Genomic DNA, 20,516 nt, shown 5'->3' with positions numbered 1-20,516 from the left:
GTCAGTTGGGCTCTATTAAGCCATTTTTAAACAAAACCCTTTCTCTTTCCCTCTTCCTAGGGCTGTGTCTGTAAAGACAAAGGCCAGTGCTTCTGTGATGGGACCAAAGGGGAGAAGGTAAACACAAAACCTTCATTCTGCTCCTTTTCTCCAGAGACCTCATTAAAGGATTCACACTCTTCTTTCATTCCTAGCAAAAAGATCAGCAGTATGATATTCCATTCTCCAAATCCAATTTTAAAGTAACTGTATATAAACATGAACCTGGGGTGGTAGAAAAAGGCCTTGGAGGGAAACTTCAGATAACTTGTATAAATACCGGCAGTTACTGTAACTCTCTTGATCCGTAAAGAAAAAAAGAGTAAGTTAAAGAACAACAAAATTTATAAGAATGCCTCCATGTGTATACCCTATTTACATTGTTGCTAAACGCGAGAGAACAACTGAAAACGACTTGATTGCCTCGCTTTGACAGAAACATTGAAACCTGCAGATTTTGTCCTGCAGCATTGGTGTGAGGGCGCCCCCTGGTGAAAGAATCTTGCAGCAGCACTCTAGCTGAGGCAAAAATTCGGTGAAGGAAAGCATCTCCATTGTAGAATTGGAGTGAAAAATGAGTGCCGTGAAATCTCATTAATTCGCTCCATTAACTTTCAATTTGTGATAATTAAGACAGAGGCAGAACTAAAGTTTTTCCTTTGTTTACAAAACCCTTTTCTCAGATATGCTAATGAATTGCTTAACAATATTGAAAGATGACTGCTTAAAAATATTTTGAAAAGAACATATTTTAAGCTCTTTAGACAAAATAATAAAAATTACCATATTTATTTGAAAGTATTCTATAATCCATGTGTAGTTTGATTTAGGGTATTTCCTGAAGCTATGAGAGTAGTATATTCAGATCCATGTTGGAAAGCTATGATTCATTCTCGCATTCAAGAAGCATTTATGGACTCCCTACTCTGGGTGAGATGGTGTTCAAGGTGTGTGAAGGTAACAGAGTATTAAGAGGGGTCTAGCACATTCTTTTATTTCTTTTTTTATTAGGTGTCTATGCACACACACAGTGTGAAATCGCTGACTTGATCACTCTGTTTTAAAAATCAAATTTGTTAATTGTGTAACTGGATTGACTGAATCAACCTGTGGCCTTTACTATTAAAGAGTAACCATAGGATCTATGTCCACGGGAAGATTATTTGTGGCAGAAACATGTCCCTCATTGGGCCTAAATTACTAAATTACTCATTTATCCCTGAGGGCTTTCCCGTAATATCATCTCTTAACTATTTAGCTCACACTTTTTGCTTTGCCACTCAATATCTCTCCTGCATCTCCTCCACAAACAGCAGATTGAACTCCTAATCCCTGTGTAATCAAGAAGGGACTAAAACTCATAGCCTGTGGGTTGTTCTTTCAAGCTACATAGCAATTATGCACACTCTCAAGACATTCTTGTGCCTGATTTTCACTCTCTCTCCATCCCCCAGAAAACACACTCCACCAACCTCCATCTTTCTAACTGGGTTGTCCCCTCAGTTCTTGATTCATGCTCCCTTCATCTCTGCTCTGGGTAGCTCTACCATTTGGGTCAATGTAGAGTTTCCAGGAGACCAAAGACAAACACTTTCAAGCCTACAGACAAATATTAACAGCTGAAAGTTTAGAGTTACTCTTGTACTTACTGTTGAGGGCTATTTTTTTTTTAATCCAAGGAAAAAATATGCAAAATATTATCATTACATCATAAAGAAAAGAAAATGATGGTTTTGGGTGTGTTTATTCCTGGGAATTGCTGTTCTGTGTGTTTATTGTCTTGTTTTGATTTTAACAGGGGGAGAAAGGCTTTCCAGGACCCCCTGGGCCTCCCGGCCAGAAAGGATACCCAGGTCCGGAAGGCCTGCCTGGAACACAGGGACCCAAGGTATGCCAGTCTGTGAGTTCAGAAAATCCCCAGTCCACTTAACCTTCTTTATGCTGACCCCAGGGCTGCTGAGAACCTGAAGAGAATTCCACATCGCAGCCAGCTGATGGACGCTCTGGTAATTTCCTGCTCCAGTCTTAGCTGGGCCTTCCGAACTGAATCTTATTCCAAGAAGATTCAAATGATTATCATTATCTTCAAGCTCCCTGCTCCACCTCCTCCCCCTCCCTGAGCTACAGTCTCCCTACCTGCATCGGCCCCTCCCTTCTTTCGTCCCACATGAAAGGATGAGTTCTTTCTGCCTGCCATTCAGGACCTATCCCTCTACCGGTATCCTGGTCACTGGGATTCCTACTAGAACCGTGTTCTGATGGTGTGTCCTCTTTCTCAGCCATTTCATTTTTCCTTTTGATGCTGGTTTTTCTCTTTCCATCCTTAAGCATGTAAATATAAAACCCGTACTAATATAAACTTCCTCTAGATCGTTCAGGTCCTGTAACCAAAGGATTGCCATCCTTTCCCTGTCATTCCTATCTCAGTCAAGCTTCTTTGAAAAAAATAAAATAACTAACCACACTGGCTGTGGTTCATCTCCTATTCACTCCTCAGCCAGCAACAATTTGCCTCCTGCCCACCGCCCTGAAAACCCATGACCTCCAGATCACCCATGACCTCCAAAAGGCCAATGCAGAAGGATACTCTGTGTCTTTATCTGACCTGGACCCCTCTGCTTTGTTTCCAACTGTGTGGATCACTCTCTTCTCCTTGAAACACATGTCTTTGTTTCTGGAATCCTTCTTTCTTTGCTTTCCTCTTTTGCAGCTGGTCCCTTACACATCAGGCATCCTTTCTTTGCTTTCCTCTTTCTCAGCTGGTCCCTTACACGTCAGGCATCCTTTCTTTGCTTTCCTCTTTCTCAGCTGATCCCTTACACGTCAGGCATCCTTTCTTTGCTTTCCTCTTTCTCAGCTGGTCCCTTACACGTCAGGCATCCTTTCTTTGCTTTCCTCTTTCTCAGCTGGTCCCTTACACGTCAGGCATCCTTTCTTTGCTTTCCTCTTTCTCAGCTGGTCCCTTACACATCAGGCATCCTTTCTTTGCTTTCCTCTTTCTCAGCTGGTCCCTTGCACATCAGGCATCCTTTCTTTGCTTTCCTCTTTCTCAGCTGGTCCCTTACATGTCAGGCATCCTAAGGTTCCTACCAGAGCCTACTGCCCTTCACACTCATCACAGATTTTTATCCTAAAGTCTGTGATACAACAAAGGGCTTTGTTTAAATAAATGCCCTAGAGGATTTGCTAAATAACTGTATAACCACTAGATCTGCTGATGGCTCTTTCCTGCTGTGGACTTAAGCCTGGGCTCTCACGCATCCACTGGGTCATTCCCCTGACTGCTGGTTTCCAGGAAGCTGTGAACTAACTAATAAATTATGAAAATGCAATGATAATTGATCCACACAGAGTCTTTTTAAATTTCATATGTATAGAATATTTAGGCAACATTTTCTGCTAATTTATTCTGAGCCAGGAATTGGGACATTGATTCTTGACTGGATCTCATTTATTCCTCACATTGATCCCATCCATCATGACTATAGTTACATATTATTATCTCCATCTTAGAGATGAGGAAACTGATTCTCAGAGCACTTAAGTAATTTGTCCTGGATTACATAGCTAATAGGTGGCAAAATCACAGTTCAAATCCAGTATTATATGACGCCAGAATCAAACTCCTACAGCCAAAGAAACTAAACCCACACCTACAGTTTCCAAGTAAAACTGCAAAGTTTATTATTTCCCAGGAATTCTTCTTTATTGTATTTTTGTGTGCTTTTTGTTTCTTCATTTCTCCTTCCTCTGATCCTAATTTTGAAAAAGTCATTCAGATTCTGGTCATTTGGTGTCTGATTTCAGACATGTTTAGTGTCTGAACATTCCGCTGCGTTCCTTCAGGGTGTGGCCTCAGATTTCCCTCCATTTTCCTGGTAGAATGAATTTGTCACTTCAACCCTGGACTTAGGATCAGCTTAATGCCAACTCCTTCCTTTTTATTTTGCCCTCTGCACCGCACTCTGCTGGTTTCCTTAGCATTTCTTTAGAGAAGCCAGCAATAAATTAAAATTATAGTTGTAAATACATGGTGCTTAGTATAGGTTGCATGATGTGCAGGTATTTCATAAAGTTCATCCAGAAACTTATGTTGTCATGAGTTCATATGTTAAAGTATAGCTCAGAGATGTAGCCACAGATGATAATCTGATCAAAGGCAGACAATCAGAGAATATTAAAACCTGACCAAAAAGATTTTTCAGGTTTATAAATGTCTCAATTTTAAATATTTTCTACATATTCTCATATAGAAAATATGAGAAAATTTATAATGGGGATGTGAAACCTGCAAGTCACGCTTCTGCCTTTGCAGATTACACACAGCATCCTGCAGAGGAGGGGGCCATGGTCACACACCCAGGAATTCTACCTCAGACAGGAAAGGCTGACTTTGGCCTTGACAGTCCAGTCTCAGAAGGCTCTGTAACAACCTTTTCCTCAAATAATCAGAAATACCAAAACATATGGAAACTCTCAGGAATGACGAAAAACTTTTGGATAATGGAACTTTCACACCAAGTGGCCTCGTTAAAACAGTTTTGTTTGTGGCTATTCTCTAAGAAACAGGACCTCCAAATGTATTCATTGTGTTCTTGAAGCAAATTTATCTCTGGTTCAGGCAGTCCTTAGTTTGCTATTTATTTATTTGTGCCCACCAGGGACATTTTGCTAATAAAGTGTTTCTCATGCACAGAAATATTGGCTGCCATTCTCATCCACTGTTGTAATCGTGTCATTCATCCTTATCAGCCCTCGGCAGCTGTCTGGCTAATGTGGGGCTTTTCCAGCAACACTTCTCAGACACTAATGTGAACAAGAATTATCATCACATCTTGTTGAAATGCAAATTCTGAATCAATAGGTCTGGGAGGTGAGGGAACTGCATTTCTAACAAGCTCCCCGATGAGGCTACTGTTGGATCCCGCACCTTGAGTAGCAAGGGTATGAATGGATTTTTGTTTGTCCTTTCGGATAAATACTATAGCGCCAATGAAACAACAAGCAATTGAACCATGTTAACAATGAAATAATCGCAAGAGCAAAACTCTTTGGCGTGTGAATAAAACTGGGACCTTTCATTTATGGGCTTATTAGTGCCAAATAATTGTCACAGTGCTTACCTTTTGTTTTCTCCTTTGGATCTAGGGCTCTCCAGGACTTCCAGGACTCACTGGTCCCAAAGGCATGAGGGTTAGTAGTCCAACCAGTCTAGCCTGACTGTTTGATGAAAATTCTTTTTTTTAAAAAAAGAACTCTGCACTGTAAACGTTATACAGATGTCACAAAGGAGTACGTTGTGTGTAATACACTTCTATAGATGAAGTTCAGGAACAGGTAAAAGCAGTCTATAATGGTAGAAGTCAAAATAGTCCTTACTTTGTTGAGGGTAGGTGTTAACTGACTTTGAGAGGGCATGAGGGAACCATCTGGGGTGTTGTAGATGTTCTATGCCTGGATGGGGTGACGGTATCACCAATATGTGCATATGCACATATATAAACATTCCTCAATCTGTTTGTGGAAGACTGGAGCACTTTACTCTATGCAAATTAAACCTTAAATAATCTGCCCAAGAAAGGTCAAAAACAATCTTAATCATCTCTTTTTAAAAGTTATATAAATGGAAGATTTACAAAGTTTGTCAAGCCTTTTTTTGTTTTTCAAATAGTTTTTAGTGTTCCCAATTATAGTTGCAGAACGGGGTTATTGGCATGGTAAATCATTTTTTGTTTATAGGTTGAACATCTTTAAAGAGTTTTTTTCTTGCCACCCTTTCCGTTTTCTATGTCTTTAGGGAACAACTGGATTACCAGGATTTTCAGGTCCTCCTGGACTTCCAGTAAGTAATGAGAAAAATGTGTAAATGGAATAATAAGAAGTAAGCTCATTTTAATAAAGATGTTAAAGCAATAGCACAAGAAAATGAGAACTGAAACATTTGCTACATGATGAAAATATCAGAATCACATAGTGTATTAGAGTGTGGATTTACAAGACATACAAGTCAAATTATATTTCCTGAATACAAACAGATGCAGCAGGATGGGATGGAATGGGATGGAATGGGATGGGATGGGATGGGGTGGGATGGGATGGGATGAGATAGAATAGAATAGAATAGAATGAACTCTGCTTGATAGCACAGGATAATAAAATAGTTACCTCTATGCACACTTCCCTCTTCTCTTTCCTTTACGCCAGCTTAACACAGCGTGCTAATGGACTTATTTTATATAGAAAGACCTTTTGTTTTATCTTAAATATCTGTATCTCACTGGATAATTTTTGGTTTTATTTAGCCTATTTTATTTGCTATGATTTTTATTTAAATTATTATCTAAAATAACTAATTTACTACTTTATTTAAATAACCATTTATACTTAAAGAACTATCTAAATTAGCCCATCTTTTCCCACCATGGTTTCTGCACTGTTTCCACCTGGTCCCGGGGTCTGATTATCTCTCCTTTTTGAGACTTGCTCTATTGTTTAGGGCATCCCAGGCCATCCTGGACCGTATGGACCTGTCGGTTTGCCAGGATGCAATGGTTCTAAGGTATGTATGCCTCACACAGGAGATGGTTAGTTAATGTTTTGCTAAATGAATAAATCAAGGTGAAGTAGTAATGAGACAGGCTAGGCTTTCCTTGAAATATTCTTTTAGCCAGAACCAATGGTATGTGTCTTCAGGGCAGACATATGATGGTTTTCTTTCTTATGCCTTTTTCTTTACTTTCTTCCAGTTTTATTGAGATATAATTGACATACAGCAATACATAAGTTCAAAGTGTACAGCATAATGATTTCACTTACATACACCATGAAATGATCATCACAATAGTTTAGTGAACCCACCATCTCTTACAGATACAAAATTAAAGAAAGAAAAAAAATTGTGTGTGTGATGAGAACTTTTAGGATTTATGCTATCAACGTTCATGTGTAACATACAGCAGTGTTAATTAGATTTATCATGTTGTGCATTCCCTCCCTAGTACTTATTTATCTTATAACTGGAAGTTTGGAGTACCATTTGAGTGTCTGCATCCAATTCCCCTCCCCTCCCCCACCTTGCTTTACGCGGGCCTCTCACTGTTGTGGCCTCTCCTGTTGCGGAGCACAGGCTCCGGATGCGCAGGCCCAGCGGCCATGGCTCACGGGCCCAGCTGCTCCGCAGCATGTGGGATCTTCCCGGACCGGGGCACGAACCCGTGTCCCCTGCATCGGCAGGCGGACTCTCAACCACTGTGCCACCAGGGAAGCCCCTGCTTTCTTTTTTTTCAAAAATTTATATATTTATTTATTTTTGGCTGCCTTGGGTCTTCCTTGCTGTGTGCGGGCTTTCTCTAGTTCTGGCGACCGGGGGCTACTCTTCCTTGCGGTGCGCAAGCTTCTCATTGTGGTGTTTTCTCTTGCTGCGGAGCAGGGGCTCTAGGTGTGCAGGCTTCAATAGTTGTGGCACGCAGGCTCAGTAGTTGTGGCTCACGGGCTCTAGAGCGCAGGCTGAGTAGTTGTGGCGCACGGGCTTAGTTACTCCACGGCATGTGGGATCTTCCCAGACCAGGGCTCAAAACCCATGTCCCCTGCATTGGCAGGCAGATTCTTAACCACTGCATCACCAAGGAAGTCCCCCCCACCTTGCTTTCTGATTGCTTTTTAAGGAAGTTCTCTGATGTTCTCCCACCGAAAGATAACTGGGGGCTCAAATGGTTATTTGCATCTGAGGTTGTGAGTGTATATAAATCAGGAACTAAGACTTGGAATGCAAAATTGGTCTTTGGAATAGAATGACTGAGCTTTTCGATGTTCACTCGTCTCCTTTGTTTCCTGACTGCACTCTCCTTTTCCCCAGAACGGTGGCCATGAAAGGAGTAATTACTAAAGTTTCAAGGAAGCAGCAATTGAAAAGTTCTTGGCACAATTAGCCTTTTGCCATTTATGCACAATTTGAGAAACAGTAGATTCTAATCCTGTTTTCAATTAAGATAATGGTTTCCTGGCCTTCAGCCTCATGACCCAGTAGCAGTAAGGAATTTGGGTTACTTTGTCTAGATTTACCACTGCAGGGTTGGAAGAGAGAAACAGGGAAATTATCTCAATAGGCTGCTCTAGAACAACTAAGAAGAATGACAAGCTCTGTATGTCTTCCAGGGTGAGCAAGGGTTTCCAGGACTTCGGGGGACACCAGGCTACCCAGGCATCCCAGTACGTTTATATTTCTAACTCCCCATCCAAGACATAAAGTACAATTACAAGGAGTTTCCTTTGGAATGACCATATACAGAAATCTGTCATGACCTTGGGGAAGTCTGAGGCAGTCGACAGTAGACATTCAACTAATAGTTGAGAAATGAATGAATAAATGCACTTTGAGACTTTGTTTTGCTTTTGAGACACTGAAGGGGAGATGTGAACTAGGCAGTGGGAGAGCCCTGGATTGTGGTGACTCAAGGATGGAAGAGAGGAGAAAAGCGCCCTGGAACTGGGACTTAGAGAGCTCCAGCATGTAATGTGAGATCAAGGACAATAAGCCTGTAAAGGAGGAAGGGCCCTCAAGGTAGAAGAAAACAAGGAGGAGTGTATTCTGGAAGCCCAGGAAAGATGTTGCTAAATAACAAAAATTTGACCAAGTAAATCTAACCATTTAATATTGGCCTTAGTGGATGATTCATGAATCCGGCAGCATCCCATCTAGCAAGGAGAGAGTTGCTGCATCCAACCATAGATAGGAAAGGTTTTTAAAGCCAGAGAGGGAATGGAAAAAATGACATGATTAGCAAAGAATGTATTGTTTTATTAACAAAGAAGGCATTGTCTTAGGCAAAGCTACCTCTTAAGGGGAATGGAAGGTGCTATTGGGTGGAATATCTTATTAGTGCAGACCAGGAGTTTCCAGGTTGGCGGGTTGAAGGTCATATTCCTAGGGTAGGTTAAAACTGTAGTCAGGTTAGGTATTAAGTCTTGATTTACTGCTGTGGACCTAACAGGAGTGATTCCATCTTGGACCCCTCTCCTTTTTAACAATTTCCAGTAAAGCGGAGTGACAGACAGCTACCTAGTGCTGTTGAGAAATCCAGTAAGGCAGGAACTAATGTGTTGTCGTTGGTTTCAGTAACATCAAAGTCACCGCAGATTTTAACTTCCATGACAGATGGAGGGAGGACGTAGGTGTGAGTGTAAGAAATATGTGAGAGATGAGGAGAGTGGGAAGTTTGCAGATGACATGAAAGATAGACAAGGCGGTATGGGGAGGGTGGATTTAGGGGGAGAATTTGTTTAAATGAGAAAGACTTGAGCATGTTTAAAAGCCAGTGGGAGCAGATGTATATGTATAACTGATTCACTTTGTTATAAAGCAGAAACTAATTAAAAAACAAGACACCTTATTAAATATATATTTCTTACAAAAAAAAAAAAAAAAAAGCCAGTGGGAGGTATACAGCAGGGAGAGAAGGTGGAATAGCAGAGAGGACCAAGCAGGGATGCTGTGTATTTGATTTGCCTCTGGTTGCTAATATGCTTCTCCTTTTTCTAGGGTGCTGTTGGTTTGAAAGGAGAGAAAGTAAGTTATTTGTGTCATGTTATTATTGAAAAATCTCTAATTGTACATATGAAAGGGACTTCTATTAAACAATAAGACATAAGTAATTACAAATCAGATCTCATGATTAATTCAGAAATCATAGTAATTAGGACATGATATTTATTCCTATTGAACAACTTCTACTTCTTGTCATAAATATGTCTTCAGAAATACAAGTTTTGTATTCTTCTTTAGGAAAATAAGGTCTGGGAAAAGAGAGCTGAACTTATGCTCAGGGCCCCAAATTCTAGATAAGGAATTGCCACTCATTTTGGTGTCTTGGGAAATGGTCTATTATTCTTGTGTCTTTCTTCCCTCCACAGTAAATGGTCAATTTTAGAAAATACGAAAATGCTTTAAATTCTTCAAAATGGAATAACTAAATAATCCTAAAGCATTTCTCTAAGTATATATCCTGAAAGCGCTTTTATCCTTGAAGCAGTATGACCTTGAATAACCATTTAAAGGAGTTTTGAAGATACAACATTGCTTATGTTTGATGAACTTCTTCATTTTCAAGGGGGCTCCTGCTGAAGGAGAAGATGTAGCCCTTGATGGAAAAGGTGACCCTGGGTTGCCAGGAGCTCCAGGATTCCAGGTACGCACTTCAGAGAAGGTCCCTATCATTCTCAATCTCTTTCTCTCTGTCTCTCTCTTTCCACCTCTCTTTTCTTCTTCTTCTTCTCTCTCTCTCTTCTTCTCCTTCTCTCTCTCTCTTCTTCTCCCTCTATCTCTTTCTCACTCTCTTAAAAATATTTTCCATAGATATTCATATCTCTTCTATTTACATATTTACCTCATTTTATTCTAACACATTCACCTCATTATAAGAAACTACATTTAGCTCATATAAAAAAGGTGATTTTGTATATATGTCTTTTAGCCTCTTCTTAAGTCTCAATCACCCAAGCTTTACTAAATCTAAGAAGGAGGCTTCAAGGAATGGTTGTGTTCCACTTACTTTGTATTTGTTGAAATCCAGGGTAAGATTGTATTACACATTGAATACAATTTAAAATTGTAATATTATGTAACAGTCCTATTGTAAAGTTTGCATGATAGTAATATTTTATTTAACTGCACCTTTCTCCTGTTGAACAGTTTGCTTTCTGATCTCTATGTATGTAGCTGGAGGGTGATCCAGAATAGATACAAGGAAACAGCTATTTGGTGGCTGTGTGTACTTTACTCTGTGATTCAAAAGGATCTTTTGATAATAAATTATTTGATTGGTATATGTTTTTGAAGGCCCTCAAAAAGCTTTCTTGCTGTAAAGAAGTAGGAAAAAATAAACACGACTTAGCCAAAAAAGGGGAGGGATCTTTTGACACTAACTTTGAGGTTAATTAATCAGAAATATTTTAACTTAATTCAGAAGTATATGTGGAAATTCCTGGGCAGAGATAGGAATTTGCCTAAGTGAGTCAAAGAGTTTGAGTTAAGGTTGTTGAACATCTATATGGGGAGCCATGGCAGCTAATGATGGGCTGCAAAACTAAAGAATGACACAGTTAGGAGCCATATAAGCTTTTGAGAAAAGATGCAGAATATGATGGCTCTTGTTTTTTTGCTTAGGAAACATTTAGGGAGCCAGATGCTGAGGGCAGGACATCTAGTAAGAGGAGATAGTAGCAATCTGGGGCACGGATGTATCCCTTCAATGTGTATTGAGTGTTGGCCATGTACCACATTGTGCTACTGCTGAAAGTATAGCAGTGGGGCCTTCAGTCATACAAGAAATCCTTATTACATGCCAAGTAGATTCCAGGGGCTATTTAGGTTCTGGGGATACCACAGTGCACAAATCTCCAAAAATAGTTTAACAAAAATGTTTGCCCTCATGGCACATTCTAGAAGGAAAAAATATTTAAAAATGTAAAGTATTAAGTATATGTTGTATTAAATAGTAATAAATGCCAAGGAGAAAAATAATGCAGGTTTGGGGGATAGGAAGTGTCCAGATTAGAAGGAAGGTTGTGGCCTTAGATCAGATGGGCAGGAAGGCCCCATGGAAAGGATAACATTTGAATAAAGATAAAAAAAAGGGAGAGAAAGTGAGTTATAGAGATATCTGGGGAAAGAGGATTCTAGGCAGAGGCAGAGCAGGTGGAAGGGCCCAGAGGTAAGAGCGTGCTTGGAGAGGGGGAGAGAGAGAGAGAGGAAACATTTCTAAAAATTGTAAAACTCTTCTAAAGTAAAGCAACTGCTCTGGTCATTTTCCTGGAAATAGTACCATCAGGATGATTCTGGTAGCCTGTTATCCATGGCAACACATGTTACACATGGCCTTTATTGAAATTAATTGCAGCCATACATAGGAAACATTAGGCTCTGATTTCTCTAAAATAGTTTAATGCATTTAACTAATGGACATCGTTCTTCAGTAAGAAGTAAATTTAAACTTATTCTAATTCTTCTCTTAATTTAAAGGGTTTGCCAGGCCTCCCAGGTTTTCCTGGACCTATTGGTCCACCTGGCCCTCCAGGATTCTTTGTGAGTATGAAGCCACCATTGCTGTAGACATCTTGACTAATAAAAGAATTATAGCCTAACATTTTAAACAGAGTTTCTGGCTTGATTCATTACCTGCTGTAATTTTAACTGGTGGATTTTTCTAGGGCTTTCCAGGAACCATGGGACCTCCAGGACCTAAGGTAGATGACAATTCATATGTTGTGTCAGCCAGAATATCCTAACCGATCTAAAAGCCAAACTCAGTCTGATTCCACATGTGGGTCACTGCTGAGCACCCCTCTGGAACTCACAAGGATTCCCAGCAGGGAAGTGAGCATGGCTAGCAGCTCGGCACCTCCTACTTCCCTTCTCCCTGCACTTCAGGAACTGGATCTCTGATACAAAGCGTCTTAATCCAATTATAAGGAGCTCCTCATCAGGAAAAGGGCAAGGATTCCTACTCTTTAGGTTTCCTGCAACACTTTACCTTCTATATTTTTTTACTGGGCTGCTTCCCAAAGCCAACCTGTTTATATACTAGTAAATAAAAATGACTATTCATGGACTCATTAAGCACGGTCCTGCATTTCTTTCTATTACAAAGGCCAACTGTTAGTATGGGGGAGGAAAAAAACTTTTTCTTCTATCTTCTTAGGTTCAGTAAGTGGGTTAACTGTAAGAAGAAAGTTTGATTTCATAGGCATGTGGAGACCTCACAGAAATGAAATGAAAACCCCAAAGAGGCAGTCAGATCCAGAGGCTTGTATACCATTTTAACAAAGGGTGATAAATTTGTGGAGGAGTGACAGGACAAAGGAACAGGCTTTTGAGCTTCAAGGGGCAGTAGATTGTGGAAAGGTCAATATATGGGGGAAACTAATGGAAGATAAGTGTTATTTCAGTAAAGTTTGTTTATGCAGACTTAAGTTCGTGTTGTCTCCAATGATGAGTTGTCTTCTCTTCCTGGTACAGGAGAGGGGAGGGTGACACCTTCACAAAGGGAAATTTATGCCCTGTCTTGAGGCAGATGGGGGAGAGCAAGGAACTTTTTTCTTCATTTGCTGTTTCTCACGTGCCTTCAGCTCAAAATAATTCTTCTGCCAAAGTGGTATATATTTTGGGGTGGTGTATTCTGATCCCCTTCATTATTTTAAGTAAGAAAATGTTGAGCAAGGCTGAGCCCCACCAGGAAATTACTTACTATCAGATAGCCTTTGTGTGTAGGGTACTTCCCAAGGTGCTTTCACATTTATTATTTCATTGATGTGTGTACACACACACATACACACACACACATGCACGCACATACATACCCTGTGAGATGAATAGTAATTGGCAGAGCTGAGGTTTAAAGTCTTCTGACTCCTCATCTTGAGCTTTTCTCTACAGCTTGTGGCCTAATTGGGGGAAAATCTGCAAACTCAAGAGCAGAAAAGCAAAGACACATTGGTTGAAATGATAGATTACTGAAGAGAGGTGATTCACATTAGACTTATCTCATGTCACTAACTTACTAGTGAAGTCAGGTTGCTTGAATTCTATTCTTAGTTCTCTATTAAGTTTCGAATTTCAGAATCCTGAAGATCAGCTATACATCCCTCTTATTTTTAAGATGGGGAAACTAGGGCATCAGGAAGTTACCAGCCAGAGGAAGCAAAATTGGCTGGTGGCTGAGCCAGAAAAATGTCCTCCGAGCTGGGTTCCTTCCCCTGCCCCACACCATCTCATGTTATCACTTGCCCTATTAAGTAAATCCCTTAAGCTTTCTGTGCTTCAAGATCTCTACTTTTAAAAGAAACATGTTGCCACTCCACTCCAAGAAATAGCTAAAATAACTTTTACAATACTAACATTACAGTTAAAATATAAATGTTCAGTTATAAACATTGAACCTTAATGGGTTTAGACTCTACATTCATGTTCATTTTTAAAAAAATAATTTGGTTTTGTCTTTTCTTACAGGGTCACATGGGTGACAACGTGATAGGACAAAAAGGAGAGCGGGTAATTTAAATTCTGTGGATTATTTGTGGGCAAGATATTTTAAGTTCCCTAGCAATCAACTTACACAATTTATTCACTAAGTCACACTGAAACGAAAGTATTTCCTGTGTCTCAGGTTTCATTTGCTTTATCTTCTTAGGTAAGAACTAAAGAGGAAATATAGATCTCTCAAGCTTAGTTTTTTATTCCTGAGTGTATTTGTCTCTAGGGTATGAAAGGATTAACAGGACCGCCCGGACCACCAGGAACAGTTATCGTGACACTAACCGGCCTGGTTAACAGAACGGTAACTCTTCAATTTTATTATTGGGGTTGCGCCTTCCCCTTTCTGGGATGAGGTCCTTTGATCCCTTACCTCTTCTATAAGCTCTGTCACCTAAGCCCAGCTCAGCCAACCTGGGCCTCTGGATTTTATTCCTTCTCCATATTTTACTCGAGAACTAGAAAACATGAAATGGGGAAGACACAAGGCAAGCCACTCCCACCATTCTTGAAGGAAGAGCCTAGATCAAGTTTTGCTCACCCAGTATCCCCATCCCTCTCCTTGTTGCTAACATAGCGTGGGTATATGGTGAGTATTTTTGAATAAACAGTAGCAAAATGGTGTGTGGCTCTGATGCAGTTGGATAGCAATGACCTAAAGATAAGGGTAGAGCAATATCATAATCAAATGGGACATTTTTACCCTGCCATCATAACCCCAAGGCGGTGTGGCCCCCACTCCTCTTCAAGGACACTGTGACTCGTTATTTTGACATAATCACGTGCTTTTTGCTCCTACATTGGGGTAGCTAGAAGGACCAGAGGATGGAATTGAATCAAATGCTCAGAAGAAGTACATCACAACATCATACACCACCAATCCTAGACACCAGGTTGATCCGGGAATGTCTGGGAAGGGGAATGGGGAGTGAAGGGGAAGCTAACAATTTTCTTGTGGATTAACTGAGAAATAAACATAAATCATCCTCCTTTAAACTTATGATTAATAGTTTCTAATAATAGCTTGATTGCAATATAATTCACATACCATAATTTTCACCCTTTTAAAGAATAAAATTCATGGGTTTTAATTATAATTAACTTTTAACAGCATTATTGAGATATAATTCACATGCCATAAAATTCACTTATATAGTGTACAATTCAGTGGCTATTAGTATATTCATAGAGCTGTGCAGCTATAACCATGTGCAATTTTAGAACATTTTCATCACCCCCAAAAGAAATCCCTTTATCATCTCTTTCCAATATAATTAATTTTTAATGATAGAAATTATCAAAACAAAACTAGAAGAGGTAAAACAGAACATGGTGAAGTTTTATATGGCCAAAATAATAACTCTCATTGAAGACTGGAAAAAAAATTGGCTGAGGAGAATAGCTGAACTTTTCAGAATTAATCAACAAAAGTATATTTAATAAAGTCTAAAGCTTTATTGGCTGAAAATTGATGGGAAAAAATCTTATTTTGACAAAAGCAAGATCTGGAAGATTTGACCCAGGGGACAAAATTGAGTTATTTATAAAAATGATGCCCTCAGGAGGACACTCGCATTGGGAAAAAATTGTTTTTGAAAATTATATTTTCACAATATGTGAATAAAATGTGATAAGGGCAAAACAAACCTAATTAATGAATTCAATCCTCATTGTAACATTTACTCAGAAAATAGTTGATCTCAGTGAAAATAATTTCAGTATATTAAAAATGAAAGTAAACTACATTAGAAATGATCTAATTGTGCTTATAGAAAACTGATTCAAGAATTAAATTAGTTTAATAGAGTTTGATCTAAAGGATACTTTCATTTTTTTTAAAAAAAAGAAAAGATTGTAAAAAGGATATATTGTACAGCACAGGGAATAGAGCCGATATTTTATAGTAACTATAAAAGGAGTATAATTATAAAAATCTTGAATCACTATATTGTACTCCTGAAACTAATATAATATTGTAAATCAACTATACATCTGTTTAAAAAATAAATAAAATATAGCACACAAAATGTTTGTATATTGTTTCAGGGTGTTCCCAGGTACAAAATTCAAAATGTGAAAATTGATAATGTGGTGTGTAAACAGGAGGTATATAAGTAGCTTGAAAATCCAATCCATTGAACAAATAGAGGACTTTTCCAAATATAGTCAATAATATCTTGTTTGATCTGTTGGTAATGACCTTAACTTGTTTTTGTGACAGGACCTCAAGGGGGAGAAGGGAGACCAGGGAGCCGTGGGCCGGTCTGGACGCCCTGGACCCTCAGTAGGTCACTAAGAATCATGTTGTTCCCTTGAAACAAAAAGTAGAACCTTAGAGCATATTTTGATATATGATCTACCTTTAAATCTTAATATTAGCTAAAGCACAATAGTATTTTACTGCAGAGATCGTAAATACTAGAATTATTTTATGGCCACTTCTAGCTGAAATCCCTGCACTGTTTTACATGTACCCAATGGCACCCATCTTATGAGTTATCTTCAGCATCTGTTTTTAAATTAATATTCGTAAATAAGATGTCCTTCTTAGATAACCCACCATTTCAAAAATTTTAACAGAAGGGAAAAGTTAATAAAAATCAATGTAAGTCAAAAATCAATAATTTACAAAACTTGACCTAACTCTCATAAATACAGGGGCCACCTGGAGAATCTTACGGATCAGAAAAAGGTGCTCCTGGAGAACCAGGCCCGCAGGTGAGTTTGGAAATTCAGTGTCATGTGCAACCTAAATTAGTAAGTACTCAGGACTCTTGAGGTCGTGAATATAAGGTGCTTAAGTCAAACTAGCTTAGATTTTTTAAACTTTCTAAAAAATTTTGGGAGATAGAATTTTTTTGTTCAAGTATCTGAGAAGTTCAAGGCTAAAACAAGCTTCAAGGACTTCTGAACCTGAAATGAAATGGGCAGGACTCTGTCCATTTCACTTCTGCTGCTCTCTGTGTATCAGCCTCATCCTCTTCTTTGACAAACGATCTTCATCCATATAGGGGGTGATGGGTAAAAAAAGAGGAGCATGTAGAAGCAACAGAGGCTCACTCTCCCACCCAGCTCTATTTTGCAAAGATTTAAATACATATATTGTTTAAAAACTCTAAAAACTATACACTGGGAAAAGCATATTTTTTTCTAAGAAAAAATATTCAACTAATATGATTTTTAATTTTATCATGGAGGGTAAACACCATAATAGTTAATCCCAAAAGCCCTGTCTGTTTGAATGCTGCAAAATACCTTTTATACATACATTTAAATATAGGCACATCTGGAGTTCAGGGAATTGCCAACATCGCAAATGAATAGACTGTGAACGCCTCCCTCTTTCTGGATTTTCCTGTTCGATTCTCTGCTCAGTGCTTCCTTGATTTTCCTTCTAAGCTTTGATGGGTGGTGTTAACTCTAGTTTAAGCTTAGCTCTTAATATCCTCTCCTTTTTCCAGTGACCCTCCCTAATTTCCCATTCTGACTGGCTTCTGCCTTCCCTAGCAAGAGAAGGTCATCACCTGTTCTGTGGTTAATAGTTTTTCCTTTTAATAAGTGGGGGAAACCTCAGTCAGGCTTTCTTGCCTAAGGTCAAGAGATGATCATATCATTTAAGTTTTTCATGTTTATTGAAATTACCCATGTTTATTAAGTTACGTGTTTTTGTTTTGTTTTTGTTTTAGGGAAAGCCTGGAAAAGATGGTGCCCCCGGTTTCCCTGGCACTGAGGTAAAGACGTGACTTGGCCCATTAATATAGTGAAAGTGTCAGTCCTATTAGACAAAGAAGGGTTTTTGAGAGTCACTAAGTAGTTTTAAGCAAACAAAAAGCATATAGCTTTTAAAAATTATGTTTGAGAATCATAGTGTTACACCCTCACTGTGGAGAGAGGTCATCTGAGCACATTTTTTTTTCCCCGAAAGGAGTTTAAAGCATTTTGCTTCCTACAGAAGAAATTGATTATCAATGTGTCTTCTGACCTACACTTTGCTGTTCTCCGCAGGGAGCCAAAGGCAGCAAGGGTTTCCCTGGGTTAAGGGGCGAAGATGGCATCAAGGTAATTCCCTTCCTAACATCTATCTTCAGCTTTTTTAATTGGTTGGGTTTGGTCACCCTTTCCCCACACGTCCTGAAACTCGGTACAAGGAATTGGAATGAGAGCTCACTAAAACATCTTAGCATATTTGTTAAGAAGAAACAAGAGATGTGGCAACTGTATTTGAACACTTGAAGGGGAAAGATGTTCCACCTGTCCTGTGTAGTAGAAGCTGACTTAGGACGAGTGAGATTTCAGGTCCCCACGAGGAAGAAGCTGGAAAGGACTTGCGATTGGAGGAAGCTTCAGGTCATCAGAGGTCAAGGGTAGGCTGGTCCCCGTGAGTCTCAACCTGGGTCACAATGTACTGAAAGGTCATCATCAGTTGACTGTGGACCATATTCCACATCAGTGTTTCTGACAACACGTCACAGATATTTTCAAATAGTTTTCATATGTAGGTATATATGCAGATTCAAGATTTTTATCCTGTGTTAATATCGCTTCCAGTAGAATTCTGGAATGCCCTCTTGAGTAGGTAAGAAAGGAGGTTGATTATAGCTGGGACACCGGAAATTGCCTACAACCCACAGCCTGGTTTCCCTGTGCCTCTAGTCTGGGTGGGAACAGAGGAGCATGCAATGATGCAAACATCCTTTGAAGGCAGTGATATGGAAGAAACCTAGAGAACAGCAGCCACTTCTTCCAGACCTTATAGATAAGATTCTTGACTCAGATATGGCCCTCCAGGAAGATAATCAAAAGTAGTATCCCTTTCATGTTAACTTGGTTTGTACATTTCATAGAAATAACATCAATTTTAGCATAGATTTGTTTAACTGTGCATTTTGGTTTCTAAGTATACTTAACATGTAAATACTTCTGATTAATGTGCTCATAATTTGTAACTGTCTTTCAACATAGGGGTGGAAAGGAGACATGGGCCCTCCAGGATTTCATGGTCCAGTAAGTGTAATTAAAGACCATTTTAATGTCATGTTTGATCAAGTCTTTCAAAATATCAAGGAAATTTTGAATCAGTGTCTCTTATTGACTGCTATGATAGAGATTACAGTATTTACTTTTTTATCAAACCGGGGCAAAAAAAATAGCTGTTGTCATTATTTGTCCATTTGATAATGGACAAGTATTTTTCTCTCGTCCTACTTGGTCCCTGGAATGCACTGGCAATGCCCATCCTGGGCTGTAGAGGAGAAAACCTTTGTCTAATCAGGCCTGGCCCAAGGTAAGTAATCCCTTGCCCTTAGGTAGGGTAGGAAGGCAGCAGAGGAGGACAGCTTGGGCAGCGGGGTGGCCTTCTCCAGCTGGGCCCCATTAAGACAGCCCTGCACTGTGAGACAGCAGAAGCTCAGCCCTGGGTTTAATACAGGGTCAGCAAAAACCAATGACCCCAGCCCAAGCTCCTTAGTGGCAGGCTGTTTCCCCTCCCCGGCGTGGACATGGATTTGATGTCTGTCAGCTCCTGACTGCAGGGTGGCTACATTTTATACAGTGACTGTAGCTTAAGGAGATGAGTGAAAAAGACCCAGGCTCTGAGTTCTGGCATCTTCCTTTCCTGCCTCAAAAGACAGTGGTTCTCACATTCAGTGTGACTGTGCAGGTGTGACAGAAATCTCCTCCATGGTGGCAAAGGAGTCCCTGGGGGAGTGTGTGTGTGTGTGTTATTACAAACGCAGTTCTCAGACCCTTCAGGCTAAGTAAGTCAACTCAGTAATCGGAGGAGGGTCCCAGAAATCAGCCTCTTTACACTACAAGCAAATGATTCAGATGGCAAGTAATCCCAAGATACTTTTGAGGGGTTGCTGGGAAACTAAAAGAGGCTATTTTGTGAAAGTACTTACTTGGAAGGTACTCACATGTCTTTATGGATTTTATGATGGAGGAGATTATTACATTATTAGTACTATTATTAGTAGTAATTTTTTGTTTTTACAAGCCTGCATCTGACATTAATTTATTTATTATTTATTTTTGCTGTGTTGGGTCCTCGTTTCTGCGCGAGGGCTTTCTCTAGTTGTGGCAAGCGGGGACGACTCTTCATCGCGGTGTGCTGGCCTCTCACTATCGCCGCCTCTCTTGTTGCGGAGCACAGGCTCCAGACGCGCAGGCTCAGTAGTTGTGGCTCACGGGCCCAGTTGCTCCGCGGCATGTGGGATCCTCCCAGACCAGGGCTCGAACCCGTGTCCCCTGCATTGGCAGGCTGATTCTCAACCACTTCGCCACTAGGGAAGCCCAGTAGTAATTCTTTTTTGTGATTTTATACTTGCTTAACCACAAAGCTCTAGTTACCTATTCTTTAAACAAGTCAGTGAACTAATTGGCCCCATGCAGTGTATGAAAAAACTAAGTTTTTAAAAAGCTTTTGTTTTTCCATCTTCTTTCTATCTTCTTT

The 20,516-nt window shown here is 39.7% G+C and overlaps 1 protein-coding gene across 1 annotated transcript in view; it reads left to right on the top strand.

Moving 5' to 3' along the window:
* COL4A3 (collagen type IV alpha 3 chain) overlaps positions 1 to 20,516 on the top strand; it is a 139,718-nt gene that overhangs the window by 67,577 nt on the left and 51,625 nt on the right. Inside the window, exons 2-18 of the mRNA XM_060106283.1 lie at positions 61 to 117; positions 1,838 to 1,927; positions 5,188 to 5,232; positions 5,837 to 5,881; positions 6,536 to 6,598; positions 8,194 to 8,247; positions 9,578 to 9,604; positions 10,146 to 10,223; positions 12,056 to 12,118; positions 12,244 to 12,279; positions 14,042 to 14,083; positions 14,292 to 14,369; positions 16,287 to 16,349; positions 16,724 to 16,783; positions 17,752 to 17,796; positions 18,071 to 18,124; positions 19,028 to 19,069. Of these exons, the coding sequence (XP_059962266.1) occupies positions 61 to 117; positions 1,838 to 1,927; positions 5,188 to 5,232; positions 5,837 to 5,881; positions 6,536 to 6,598; positions 8,194 to 8,247; positions 9,578 to 9,604; positions 10,146 to 10,223; positions 12,056 to 12,118; positions 12,244 to 12,279; positions 14,042 to 14,083; positions 14,292 to 14,369; positions 16,287 to 16,349; positions 16,724 to 16,783; positions 17,752 to 17,796; positions 18,071 to 18,124; positions 19,028 to 19,069 (942 nt within the window). The remainder of the gene's footprint in view (positions 1 to 60; positions 118 to 1,837; positions 1,928 to 5,187; positions 5,233 to 5,836; positions 5,882 to 6,535; positions 6,599 to 8,193; positions 8,248 to 9,577; positions 9,605 to 10,145; positions 10,224 to 12,055; positions 12,119 to 12,243; positions 12,280 to 14,041; positions 14,084 to 14,291; positions 14,370 to 16,286; positions 16,350 to 16,723; positions 16,784 to 17,751; positions 17,797 to 18,070; positions 18,125 to 19,027; positions 19,070 to 20,516) is intronic.

This window comes from Mesoplodon densirostris, chromosome 8, assembly GCF_025265405.1.
Source record: "Mesoplodon densirostris isolate mMesDen1 chromosome 8, mMesDen1 primary haplotype, whole genome shotgun sequence".
Lineage (NCBI taxonomy): Eukaryota > Metazoa > Chordata > Mammalia > Artiodactyla > Ziphiidae > Mesoplodon > Mesoplodon densirostris.
The sequence above is the reverse complement of the archived record's forward strand: the minus strand, read 5'-3'. Positions and strand labels throughout refer to the sequence as shown.